The sequence below is a fragment of the Panulirus ornatus genome, chromosome 63 (genome assembly GCF_036320965.1).
Source record: "Panulirus ornatus isolate Po-2019 chromosome 63, ASM3632096v1, whole genome shotgun sequence".
Lineage (NCBI taxonomy): Eukaryota > Metazoa > Arthropoda > Malacostraca > Decapoda > Palinuridae > Panulirus > Panulirus ornatus.
In genome coordinates, this window is record NC_092286.1 from 29,217,704 (window position 1) to 29,230,733 (window position 13,030).

Consider the following 13,030-nt stretch of genomic DNA (forward strand, 5'->3'; position numbering starts at 1 on the left):
GACCAAATTGGAGGTGGAAAGATGGAGTGAAAAAGATTTTGAGTGATAGGGGCCTGAACATGCAGGAGTGTGAAAGGCATGCAAGGAATAGAGTGAATTGGAACGATGTGGTATACCGGGGTGGATGTGCTGTCAATGGATTGAACCAGGGCATGTGAAGCGTCTGGGGTAAACCATGGAAAGTTGTGTGGGGCCTGGATGTGGAAAGGGAGCTGTGGTTTTGGTGCATTATTACATGACAGCTAGAGACTGAGTGTGAACGAATGTACTCTTTGTTGTCTTCCTAGCGCTACCTCGCACACGTGAGGGGGAAGGGGTTTGTTATTTCAAGTGTGGCAGGGTGGCAGTGGAAATGAATAAAGGCAGACTATGAATTATGTACATATGTATATATGTATATATGTCTGCGTGTGTATATATATGTATACGATGAGATGTATAGGTATGTATATGTGCGTGTGTGGACGTGTATGTATATACATGTGTATGTGGGTGGGGTGGGCCATTCTTTCGTCTGTTTCCTTGCACTACCTTGCTAACGCGGGAGACAGCGACAAAGAAAAAAAAAAAAGTATACATGGGTGAGTGAGGTTAGGGGCTATTAGTCATTATTGGATTGAGTGCTCATTGAGTCGTGCAAAGGAGAGGATGTTAGATGCGAGTATTGTTAGAGGAATGGCAGGTGGAATGTCAGATCAATTTTTAGTGGAGATGAGTGTGAGAGTTTTGCTTAGGTTTTAGGTTAAGAATAAAGGATATGTGAAAAAGGTTATGAGAATGAGTGAACTTGGGGTTTTGTGTAGAGGTACCAAGAGGGATAGAGGGAAGAATGGCATACAGTGACAACAAATGGAATATGGGGAGTAGAAGGTATTTAAGAAGCATTGCTTACAAGTGCAGGTAAAATGTGTGGCATATGGAAGGTGGTATGTAGATGTATGAAAATGAGTAGTAATTGGTGGAATGAGAAAATAAAATCACTAGTGAAAGAGAAAAGGATGCGTGGGTGGTCTTTGCAGGGAAGGAGTGCCTGTGATTGAGAGGAGTACAAGAGAAAGTAGCAGAAGGTCAAGAGAAATGAACAAGATTAACAAAAGAAGGCAAATGAGATTTTAGATTGATGAGAGTGTATGAATGACCTTTGGAGAGAATAAGAAACTGTTTTAGGAGGAGATGAACCTTTTAAGGTGAGTTGGAAAAGTTTGGTTGACAGGAAGGAAAATGGATGGGCAAGTGGTAACGGTCAAAGAGGTGGTGGAAAAGAACTGAAGTGAATATTCAGGAAGGCTGCTAAATGTGTTTAATGGTAGGATCTTGGATGTGATGTCTTTTTGATGAGGTGGTACGGGAAGTGCCAGTGATGTGAATGGTATTGTGAAAAGAGGAGAAGTGAAAGCCTTGCTTAAGATAGAGGGGATAGGATTGCAGTAGAGTTGATAAAGAATGGAGGTGGCACTACTCTTGATTGGCTAGTCAAGGTGTTTGACAACTGTATGGCAAACAGCCTTGATACAGCTATGCACATTTAAGCATTCCAGCTTGAGCCTTTGAGAAAAAATCGTCAATTTGTCTCTTCCTCATTTTGAAAAGTGACACTGCTATACTCGATTTGACGGTTTCCAGCCTTCTGGTCACAGCTCTGTTGGTGGTTCTTTTAGGAAAATTAGGATATACATAGTTATTATTCTCTTTCCCTCATTCATAGTGTTATTGAATATTACAAGTGAAGTATAAACTTACCATTAGATTAGCCTAAGAATACATTTATAGTAAAAAACTGAACTTTGATTTTAATATATTTTTGTAGGCTTTGTCTGCATCTGACTTGAGTCTGGTTGTGTTTGTTTGTGAGCGTGTCAATCCACAGCAAGTCTTCAACATGACTCCGTGTCCCCTGTCTCAAGATGTCCTCCTCTCCCTCGTCAACCAACTATCCCATGATCTTTCCACGTTCACAGACCTCAAAATGAAGTAAGTTAAACTTTCTGTTAGATAAGATCAATGTAGGTCATGTTAGTTTTCCATTATTATTTTTTATGATTACTCCAGTGTAAGGGAAAAAAAATGTCCCCCTTCCTATACATTTTTAAAGGTGATGTCGCTCTTACATTTTATTACTTAGTCATCTCTCTTATGGCTTTGATCACATCTGCTGATGCCTGGACTAGGAATAGGCAAGGTTCTTGGGGTATTTTAGGTCCATATTTTGGGTTCATAGGGTTTTGATCTTCTGAATGAGATGTGGCATTAATGAGATGTAGGAAACAGCCACCTGATCATGTGTTCGAGTGCCCTTTGTGACCGGAAATCATATATGTACACACATTTTTGTGCCTTTAACGGAAAATTTGGGCTTTCTTCTCTAGAAAGGTAAGAGCTAACCATCATGAAGCACAGGTGTAAGAAACACAGTGCCCAAAAGCAAAATACGTTAAAGGAAGTGGCAATCTGGAAGAGTAAGGAAAGAATGTTGTTTCCTCAAGATAGCCAGAGGCACACTGGGGTTAGGGGGTGCTCACATCATAAGAAACATTAATCTCATTGCCCAGATGTACAGTGATTTCACCCTATGAGCATCACATGCTCGTACCCACAATAAACCTTAGCTGTGTATTGCTTTCTAAGTATGTGGGGGTGGATTATGTTTTTTTGCAGAATTGATATTTGTGTGTTATGGGGAGAGTGTTTTGCACTCGTGTTGTTTTCTGAGTGTGATTGGAGGTTTTTACTTTAGGGTTACACAAATCGTGTAGTGGACCCAAAGTCCCAACCAAAAGTTGACAATAATCTGAATATTATATATATTTTCCATCATCGGATGGTTACATCAGTAACTCAGCCTTGTTGGTGATTAGTCATCAGAGCCAGATGGGTATCTCTTTTTCCATGAAAAAATGTTTTATGTGTATTTCTTCATTTATATAGTATAGTTCAGGTTGTTTTGTGAGACTAATTTCACTACTGGATGAATTATTATAGAATAATACATCATACAGAACATACAGGGAATGGAATTATGAATTCCTGAAGTATCTCATTTCTTCTTAGGCCACTTCCACTTCGGAACATAAACTAAGAAGAATTGCAAAATTTCTAAGGGATATTTGTAATATGTTTTTATCACTTAGAATATGATCTTTGTAATAAATATAAACTGCAAATGTTAGTACACTAAGGTTTTCCAAATGTGTTCCTTGCTCTGCTAGGGACAGTTATGTGACCAGCTCATGTTTTAAGGTGCAAACTTTACAAGAGAGAAATTTTGAGCACAGATTTCTCATAATATATTGTCTCTCCTCTAAAGTCTGACATGCAAGCATGAAATGTTCTCTCGGATAACCCCTTGTCTTTCTGGTGGGGTATCACTGACTTTCCTGATCTTTCTCTATCCTAACAAGTAGATCATAGCCAGTTGCTTGTTATGTGTATATCTTCAGCCCATCCAAGACCACAGCACTGATGATGTCATTAACCCACTTGGTCCTAATCAGCCAAGGCCCTGAATTTCTGTAGGTTGCAAACTGTCAAGACACGCTTCTAGACTGGGATGTCTTTATTATATACTGGTATAATTTTTTAGAAAAGTAGGTGAATGTAGATATATATTATTTTTTTTTATTATACTTAATCGCTGTTTTCCACATCAGCAAGGTATCACCAGGAAACAGATGAAGAATGGCCCATCCACTCATATACCCATATATACACATAAATGCCCATACACACACATACATATCAACTTATACACCTATACATACATAGGGGCAAGTATGAAATCTGTTGGGGATGAGAGAGCTTGGGAAGTGAGTCAGTTGTTGTTCGCTGATGATACAGCGCTGGTGGCTGATTCATGTGAGAAACTGCAGAAGCTGGTGACTGAGTTTGGTAAAGTGTGTGGAAGAAGAAAGTTAAGAGTAAATGTGAATAAGAGCAAGGTTATTAGGTACAGTAGGGTTGAGGGTCAAGTCAATTGGGAGGTGAGTTTGAATGGAGAAAAACTGGAGGAAGTGAAGTGTTTTAGATATCTGGGAGTGGATCTGTCAGCGGATGGAACCATGGAAGCGGAAGTGGATCATAGGGTGGGGGAGGGGGCGAAAATTTTGGGAGCCTTGAAAAATGTGTGGAAGTCGAGAACATTATCTCGGAAAGCAAAAATGGGTATGTTTGAAGGAATAGTGGTTCCAACAATGTTGTATGGTTGCGAGGCGTGGGCTATGGATAGAGTTGTGCGCAGGAGGATGGATGTGCTGGAAATGAGATGTTTGAGGACAATGTGTGGTGTGAGGTGGTTTGATCGAGTAAGTAACGTAAGGGTGAGAGAGATGTGTGGAAATAAAAAGAGCGTGGTTGAGAGAGCAGAAGAGGGTGTTTTGAAATGGTTTGGGCACATGGAGAGAATGAGTGAGGAAAGATTGACCAAGAGGATATATGTGTCGGAGGTGGAGGGAACGAGGAGAAGAGGGAGACCAAATTGGAGGTGGAAAGATGGAGTGAAAAAGATTTTGTGTGATCGGGGCCTGAACATGCAGGAGGGTGAAAGGAGGGCAAGGAATAGAGTGAATTGGAGTGATGTGGTATACAGGGGTTGACGTGCTGTCAGTGGAGTGAATCAAGGCATGTGAAGCGTCTGGGGTAAACCATGGAAAGCTGTGTAGGTATGTATATTTGCGTGTGTGGACGTGTGTATGTACATGTGTATGGGGGGGGGGGGTTGGGCCATTTCTTTCGTCTGTTTCCTTGCGCTACCTCGCAAACGCGGGAGACAGCGACAAAGTATAAAAAAAAAAAAAAAAAAAAAAAAAAACATACATATAGTACACAGACATATACATATATACACATAGGAATATATACATGTACATATTCATACTTGCTTGCCTTCATCCATTCCTGTGGCTACCCTGTTCCCCAGGAAACAGCATCGCTACCCCCTGCATCAGTGAGGTAGCACCAGGAAAATAGACAAAAAAAGGCCACACTCGTTCACAGTCAGTCTCTAGCTGTCATGTGTAGTACACCGTAACCACAGCTCCTTATCCACATCAGTCCACTGACAGCACGTCAACCCTGGTATACTGCATCATTCCAGTTCACTCTATTCCTTGCATGCCTTTCACCCTCCTGTATGCTCAGGCCCCGAGTGCTCAAAATCTTTTTCACTCCATCCTTCCACCTCCAATTTGGTCTCCCACTTCTCCCCATTCCCTCCATCTCTGACACATATATCCTTTTTGTCAATCTTTCCTCACTCATTCTCTCCATATGTCACACCATTTCAATACACCCTCTGCTGCTCTCTCAACCACACTTTTTATTTCCACACATCTCTCTTACCCTTTCATTACTTACTCGATTAAACCACTTTACACCACATAATGTCCTCAGACATTTCATTTCCATCACATCCACCCTCCTCTGTACAACCCTATCCATAGCCCATGCCCCGTAACCATATGATATTGTTGGAACTACTATTCCTTCAAACAAACCCATTTTTTTTCCGAGATAACATTCTCTCCTTCCACACATTCTTCATCACTCCCAAAACCTTTGTCCCCTCCTCCACCCTGTGACTCACTTCGGCTTCCATGGCTCCATTCGCTGCTAAGTCCTTCCCAGATATCTAAAAATCTAAAACATTTCACTTCCTTCAATTTTTCTCCATTCAAACCTACATCCCAATTAACTTGTCCCTTAACCCCACTGAAGCTAATATCCTTTGTTCTTATTCACATTTACTTTCAACTTCCTCCTTTCACGCTTTTTCAAACTCAGTCTCCAGCTTCTGCAGTTTCTCACACAAATCAGCCACCAGAGATTTATCAGCAAACAATGTGGACTGGATAGTTGTAATAGATTATAACAATTTACTCAAGAGAGCTGAGGATCTAATAGTACTACCACGCACTGGCCTATCATGTGACAGAACGGGGTTTGAATCCTTGACTTCCATAGGTAAAAAAATTTTTATTGTTTATATATATGTGTATGAAGGTTTATAAAGGTTATTGGAAAAAAGGAAATGATATAGGGAGAAATAGGGTGGTGAGATATAGGTGGCTTGGAAAAGGAGCTTGTGGGTAGAGTGTATAGTATATGAGATGTCAAAGATGGGTATGTTTGATGGTATAGTACTGTGGGTGGTATTATATGGATTTGAGGCATGGGCCCTAGATGACAAAATATAGAAGAGGTAAATGTTTTAGAAATGAAATGTTTAAGGATGCTTTTGTGTTAAGGTTTGATTATATCTTGATTATATCTTCATTCTCCCCATCCCTGTCCTTCATCCTGTCCAGTTACTTGATTACATCTTCATTCTCCCCATCCCTGTCCCATATCCTGTCCAGTTACTTGATTATATCTTCATTCTCCCCATCCCTGTCCTTCAACCTGTCCAGTTACTTGATTACATCTTCATTCTCCCCAGCTCTGTCCCTTATCCTGCCCAGTTACATTTCTCATATTCTTAGATTGGCTGCTATGAACAGCTGCATTTTTAATGATATAGTAGATAGGTTTCTTAGGTTTCTTTTTCCGTAAGTGGCTTGAAGTTTGTTTCCTTGCTTATAAGCAGTGATGAATCTCCACCCCCCCCCCCTTTTTTTTTTGTGTGTGTGTAAAGCTTTGTAGTGTTTTGCCAAATATTGTAAATGAGAACTTTCTACCTTTTAGTCTTTGAAATGGGTTTGGTAGATTGATCATGTTTTGAATGTTTGAAACAGTATGTTTATTAACATGAATAGTCATTTTTGGCACTCTAACCTCAAGCTGTTGTAACAAATCTATTTTCTCCTCAGGTACTTGGAGGAAGCTGTGATGAACTTGGATGCATCCCACCCTGTAACTCGTGAACACATGCGTCCTGTCTTACAGGGATTTCAGCGTAACCTACACACATATCTGTCAGCAAATCCTAATCACAAGAAAGTAAAGATGCTTCTCATGGCTGTCAACCACCTTGTTGCCTTGTAGACCATTAGATATTAGCTTTGAGATGTAAATACTTTACCCTTACAAAGCCTGTTAGGTGCAAATCACTTAACCTGTCTTTCAGGTGTAAGTAACTTCTGCTCTGTCAGCAGAAAATCATTTAACTTCCTCTTTTTCTATCATGTATCATAATTATATTTCCACCACTTGTGTGATATGTAAATCAATTTTCTTATATGTCGTGAATTTAAATAATCTTTTGTGTTACCTGCCTGTAGATCCATTTGCCACTGCTCAAAACCTTTTTAATTGTTAGATTCTTAATCCTGCCTAGCATTTGAAAATCTTATTAATCCTTTTCATACACCTCATCATCTAGGAGGCTAATGGCTGCATTTTGATCTTCGTAGACAAACAGATACAGTTGTGGCATATAGTAATGCATTAAGCCTTTTACCATGTGTTTTGGGAGGGGTTTAATTTTATTCTTTCAAGGGATTATCCCTTTACACTTTTATGGTTAGGTTATAATACGAAAGTGTAGGTAAAAGGAAGTCCGTCCCCTAAATAGGTTTATAATGATAACTAGGTATTGGGATTCCTGTATTCATTGTGGAGATAATGCAGGGACTAGTGTGTAGAATGAGGGAACCTTTCTTGTAGTGCACAGGCAGGAAATATCACTGTTAGTATTTCTAAAGTTCTTATCAAACTTTACTTTGAACATGTAAGGATTCTCATTGGTTTTCAAAGCATGCATATTATAATTGGAGAAGCTTCGTCAAGTATGTTTTACATTCATGTAGTGTTACTGATTTTATTGTTACTCTCATTTATTAAATGGTGCTTCCAGCACGTATCATTGATTATCTGCTTACAATATTTTCTTACAATATTGCCTCTAGTTGACTCGCATCTTTTTTATCTGATGAGTATTGTATTTTGAGGTTGTTGAACATAATATATGTAAAAAAGAAAACTAAACAGTCCAACTAAAATAATTATAGTTGGATGGAAGGTGCTATTTGTCCATTGTAACATATTTGCAACTTGTATGTTTTGTAGAGTTGATACCCAGTCTTGTAGATAGCTCCTTGAGGGAGGAGGAAGGCTCAGTGCTGATTTTGTAAATTCTCTGTAACTGGGTTGAAGTAAACATGAACAGTTTATGCACTATGATTGTCATACATTTTTTAAGTACTTCAGTTTCTTCTATCAGCACACAAGTCTTGTGTTTACTGGTTGTTTCTCCAGGAATATGATTAACCTGTCATTTTTATTTGTCCTAGGTCATGGGTTTGCACCATATATGTTTGTGAAATTTTGTATGACGATCTTATGCATTGTTTTGATTGCACTTGGTATGCCAGTGCTTTTATTAAGATATGAGGTTGAAATCTCATACATTGTTTATAGCTTACCAGTGCATTCTGTACTCACTCACATATTAACATATAAGCTGCATAAATGTATAATTTGTCAGCATGCAATCCACAGAGTGAAACATATTCAGATATTTTTTCTTTTCCCTTATGGGCGGATGAATGCATTCTTTGCAGATTTTATGCTGAAAGCACAGTGGTTACTGACAAGTAGTCAGCAGATTTTATTTGATTAATTATGTTATACTTGCAAAATACTGTTTTCAACTTTATATGGGTGTTTGGATTATCCTTGGGTATGTAATTGTTCATGTTGGGGAATATTCAGTCACATATTATTTGTGTAGAACTGGTGGAATTTGTGTAAGTTTTGTGGTTTCTTTCAGATTCATTTAATTACAAGTTAATTTAGAGCTAACACCACTTATTGTACAAAGCCATTTTATTTCAGATGTTGGTGAATGAGTTAGGGAGACCTTTGAAGAAGTAAGAATAACTTCATAAAAGTAGTGCTGTTCAATCTGTTATTCCTTCTTATGTATATTAGAGTGATGGTGGAAGTATCAGAATTTCATTTTAAGAAGTTTTACAAATGAGTAATGTTTATATCTCATTGAAATAAAATGCTTGTTACTCATTAGTTAGAGAGGACTACAATATCAGTTCAAAACTTTTATGCTTCAGGTGCCTTATAAGAATTGAAATATATCTTTAAAAAAGGTGAAAGTTTTATTGGAATTATCGACAAGGTATCTGTGAAACTTTGAAATTATAAAGTTTGATACAAGTTATATACTCATTAGCTTTATTTTGTCAGTATTTCCCAAATATTTACAGAAATTACCTAACATAACTCAGGTATTGGCATAATGAGTACATAATGAGTAACCAATAAGAGGCATATAAGTGCTTTTCATTACATTATTTTTATGATTCACTCTTCAGCCTTGAAGGAATTGTTTCCTTTTAAGATGATATTAATGTCCAGTTTTGCAGCATATAAATCATTGTAGAAGTATGTCCCACCTTGGTGATTGTATCTAGTGTGTTTATATTAATACATTAAGTGAATTTTATATAATCAAGGTTGAATTCAATTCTTATTAGTGTGAATGTAGTTCTATTTTTGTAATCTTTTGTAGCATGTTTATTCTGTACTGAGAAAGTTTTATGAAAAGGAGTTCTTCATTTAAAATTTAGATATTTATATCCACTATACTCAGCATAAATGATTGTATATGAATGTGATACTAATGTACAGTGGGAAGTTGTAGTTCAGATCCTCGTTCACGAAAGTTTACCAGTTTTGAACATCCAGGTACATTACTTAATAATAAATCATGTTTTTTTTTTATATATGTATGAGTTTGACATTGTTTAACTCTTAATTTGTCGTATATCCATGGCTAAGACATTGCTTGTATCTAAACTATGATATGATTATAAACTTCTATATCATGATAGCTTTTGAACATGATAATTATGATAGCTGAGCTGTCCCTGAATGGTCAAGGTGCTGGTAATATAAAACCACCAGTTATGTGCATAATCTAGGTGTTGTAAGAGATCATGTTCCTTTACATTTTTTTTTGTTTTTTATTCTTTAAGAATTCTGTGAGAGACCATTAAGACTAGGTTGTCAGTAGACAAAATTAGTTTCGTACTTAGCTAAATGGTCATTTCTTTCATCCATACAATATTTTCTTGTATTTACAGATGTATCATTTGGTTTTCTTTTTTTATGGATAAGTTAATTATTTAATAAAAAAGACTTTCATTTTCCATTCTAATAATTAAGTATTGTATACTATAAGTGCCATTGTACAAAGGCAAAGGGGATAAAAGTGAGTGCTCAAATTACAGAGGTATAAGTTTGTTGAGTATTCCTGGTAAATTATATGGGAGGGTATTGATTGAGAGGGTGAAGGCATGTACAGAGCATCAGATTGGGGAAGAGCAGTGTGGTTTCAGAAGTGGTAGAGGATGTGTGGATCAGGTGTTTGCTTTGAAGAATGTATGTGAGAAATACTTAGAAAAGCAAATGGATTTGTATATAGCATTTATGGATGTGGAGAAGGCATATGATAGAGTTGATAGAGATGCTCTGTGGAAGGTATTAAGAATAAATGGTGTGGGAGGCAAGTTGTTAGAAGAGTGAATAGTTTTTGTCGTGGATGTAAGGCATGTGTACATGTAGGAAGGGGTGTGTGATGTCTCCATGGTTGTTTAATTTGTTTATGGATGGGGCTGTTAGGGAGGTGAATGCAAGAGTTTTGGAAAGAGGGGCAAGTATGCAGTCAGTTGTGGATGAGACAGCTTGGGAAGTGAGTCAGTTGTTTTTCACTGATACAGTGCTGGTGGCTGATTCATGTGAGAAACTGCAGATGCTGGTTACTGAGTTTGGTAAAGTGTGTGAAAGAAGAAAGCTGAGAGTAAATGTGAATAAGAGCAAGGTTATTAGGTACAGTAGGGTTGAGGGACAAGTCAATTAGGAGGTAAGTTTGAATGGAGAAAAACAGGAGGAAGTGGTGTTTTGGATATCTGGGAGTGGATTTGGCAGCGGATGGAACCATGGAAGCAGAAGTGAATCATAGGGTGGGGGAGGGGGCGAAAATTCTGGTAGCGTTGAAGGATGTGTGGAAGTCGAGAACATTATCTCGGAAAGCAAAAATGGGTATGGTTCCAACAATGTTATAAGTTGCGAGGCGTGGGCTATGGATAGAGTTGAGGACAATATGTGGTGTGTGGTGGTTTGATCAAGTACGTAATAATAGGGTAAGAGAGATGTATGGTAATAAGAGTGTGGTTGAGAGAGCAGAAGAGGGTGTTTTGAAATGGTTTGGTCACATGGAGAGAATGAGTGAGGAAAGATTGACCAAGAGGGCATATGTGTCAGAGGTGGAGGGAATGAGGAGAAGTGGAAGACCAAATTGGAGGTGGAAAGATGGAGTGAAAAAGATTTTGAGTGATCGGGGCCTGAACATGCAGGAGGGTGAAAGGCATTCAAGGAATAGAGTGAACTGGAACGATGTGGTATACCGGGGTCGATGTGCTGTCAGTGGATTGAATCAGGGCATGTGAAGCATCTGGGGTAAACCATGGAAAGTTCTGTGGGGCCTGGTTGTGGAAAGGGAGCTGTGGTTTTGGTGCATTATTACATGACAGCTAGAGACTGAGTGTGAATGAATGTGGCCTTTGTTGTCTTTTCTTAGCGCTACCTCACGCACATGAGGGGGGAGGGGGTTGTTATTTAATGTGTGGTGAGGTGGCGATGGGAATGAATAAAGGCAGATATTATGAATTCTTTCTTTCGTACTATTCGCCATTTCCTGCATTAGCGAGGTTGCGTTAAGAACAGAGGACTGGGCCTTTGAGAGAATATCCTCACCTGGCCCCCTTCTCTGTTCCTTCTTTTGGAAAATTAACAAAAAATGAGAGGGGAGGATTTCCAGCCCCCCGCTCCCTTCCCTTTTAGTCACCCTCTATGACATGCAGGGAATACGTGGGAAGTATTCTTTCTCCCCTATCCCCAGGGATAGTATGAATTATGGTGAGGATATTCCCTCAGAGGCCCAGTCCTCTGTTCTTAACGCTACCTTGCTAATGCGGGAAATGGCGAATAGTTTGAAAGAAGGAAGTATGAATTATCCCTGGGGATAGGGGAGAAAGAATACTTCCCACGTATTCCCTGCGTGTCGTAGAAGGCGACTAAAAGGGGAGGGAGCCAGGGGCTGGAAATCCTCCCCCCTTTTTTTTTAATTTTCCAAAAGAAGGAACAGAAAAGGGGGCCAGGTGAGGATATTCCCTCAGAGGTCCAGTCCTCAGTTCTTAACGCTACCTTGCTGATGCGGGAAATGGCGAATAGTTTGAAAGAAAGAAGTATGAATTATGTACATGTGTATATATGTATATGTCTGTGTGTGTATATATATGTAGAGATGTATAGGTATGTATATTTGTGTGTGTGGACGTGTATGTATATACATGTGTATGTGGGTGGGTTGGGCCATTCTTTTGTCAGTTTCCTTGTGCTACCCCGCTAACGCGGGAGATAGCAACAAAGCAAAATTATAATGATGATACTATAAGATGTCATAGGAAATAAGTTGATGTACAAACTGCACAGTGTTAAGAAGTAAAAGATTGTAGGAACTGGAGATATTGATGGAAGTAGAAGGGATCAAATGGAATGGACATATGGAGAGAATGAGTGAGAAAGGTTGACAAAGAGGATATATGTGTCAGAAGTGGAGGGAACAAGACCAGGGAAACTAAATTATATGTCAGAAGTGGAGGAACAAGAACATGGAGACCAAACTGGAAATGAAAGTATGTAGTGAAAGCAATTTTGAGCCATGAGGGCTTGAACATGCAGGAGGGTGTAAGGCATGCATGGGTTAGAATTACTTGGAATGATGTGGTATAGTAGGATCAGCAAGCTGTCAGTGGACTAAACCAAGGCATGTGAAGTGTCTGGGTTAGACCACAGAAAGACGTGGGGCCTGGTTGTGGATAGGCAACTGTTGTTTCAATGCATTACACATGATGCAAGAGAATGGATGCGAGTGGATGTGGTGTTTCTTCGTCTTCATTGCGCTGCGTCGCTTACAAAACAGCAATCAAATATTAAAGAAAAAAGGAGATAGGTTAAAACAATGAAAAATATTTTTTTTTTTTTTTTTTTTCACTGTCTCCCGCGTTTGCAAGGTAGCGCA

At 38.8% G+C, this 13,030-nt stretch overlaps 1 protein-coding gene across 6 annotated transcripts in view; it reads left to right on the top strand.

The window, feature by feature from the left end:
• Positions 1-9,616, top strand: part of LOC139745975 (enhancer of mRNA-decapping protein 4-like) — a 188,591-nt gene extending 178,975 nt beyond the window's left edge. For 5 of the 6 annotated variants that reach the window (XM_071656721.1, XM_071656725.1, XM_071656727.1 and 2 more), the window contains 2 exons: positions 1,808-1,971; positions 6,801-7,120. In XM_071656721.1, the coding sequence (XP_071512822.1) occupies positions 1,808-1,971; positions 6,801-6,975 (339 nt within the window). In that variant the 3' untranslated portion in view covers positions 6,976-7,120. Of the gene's footprint in view, positions 1-1,807; positions 1,972-6,800 lie in introns of all 6 variants that reach the window. The other variant, XM_071656723.1, reaches the window with a different exon arrangement.
• The last annotated feature ends 3,414 nt before the right edge of the window (positions 9,617-13,030 follow it).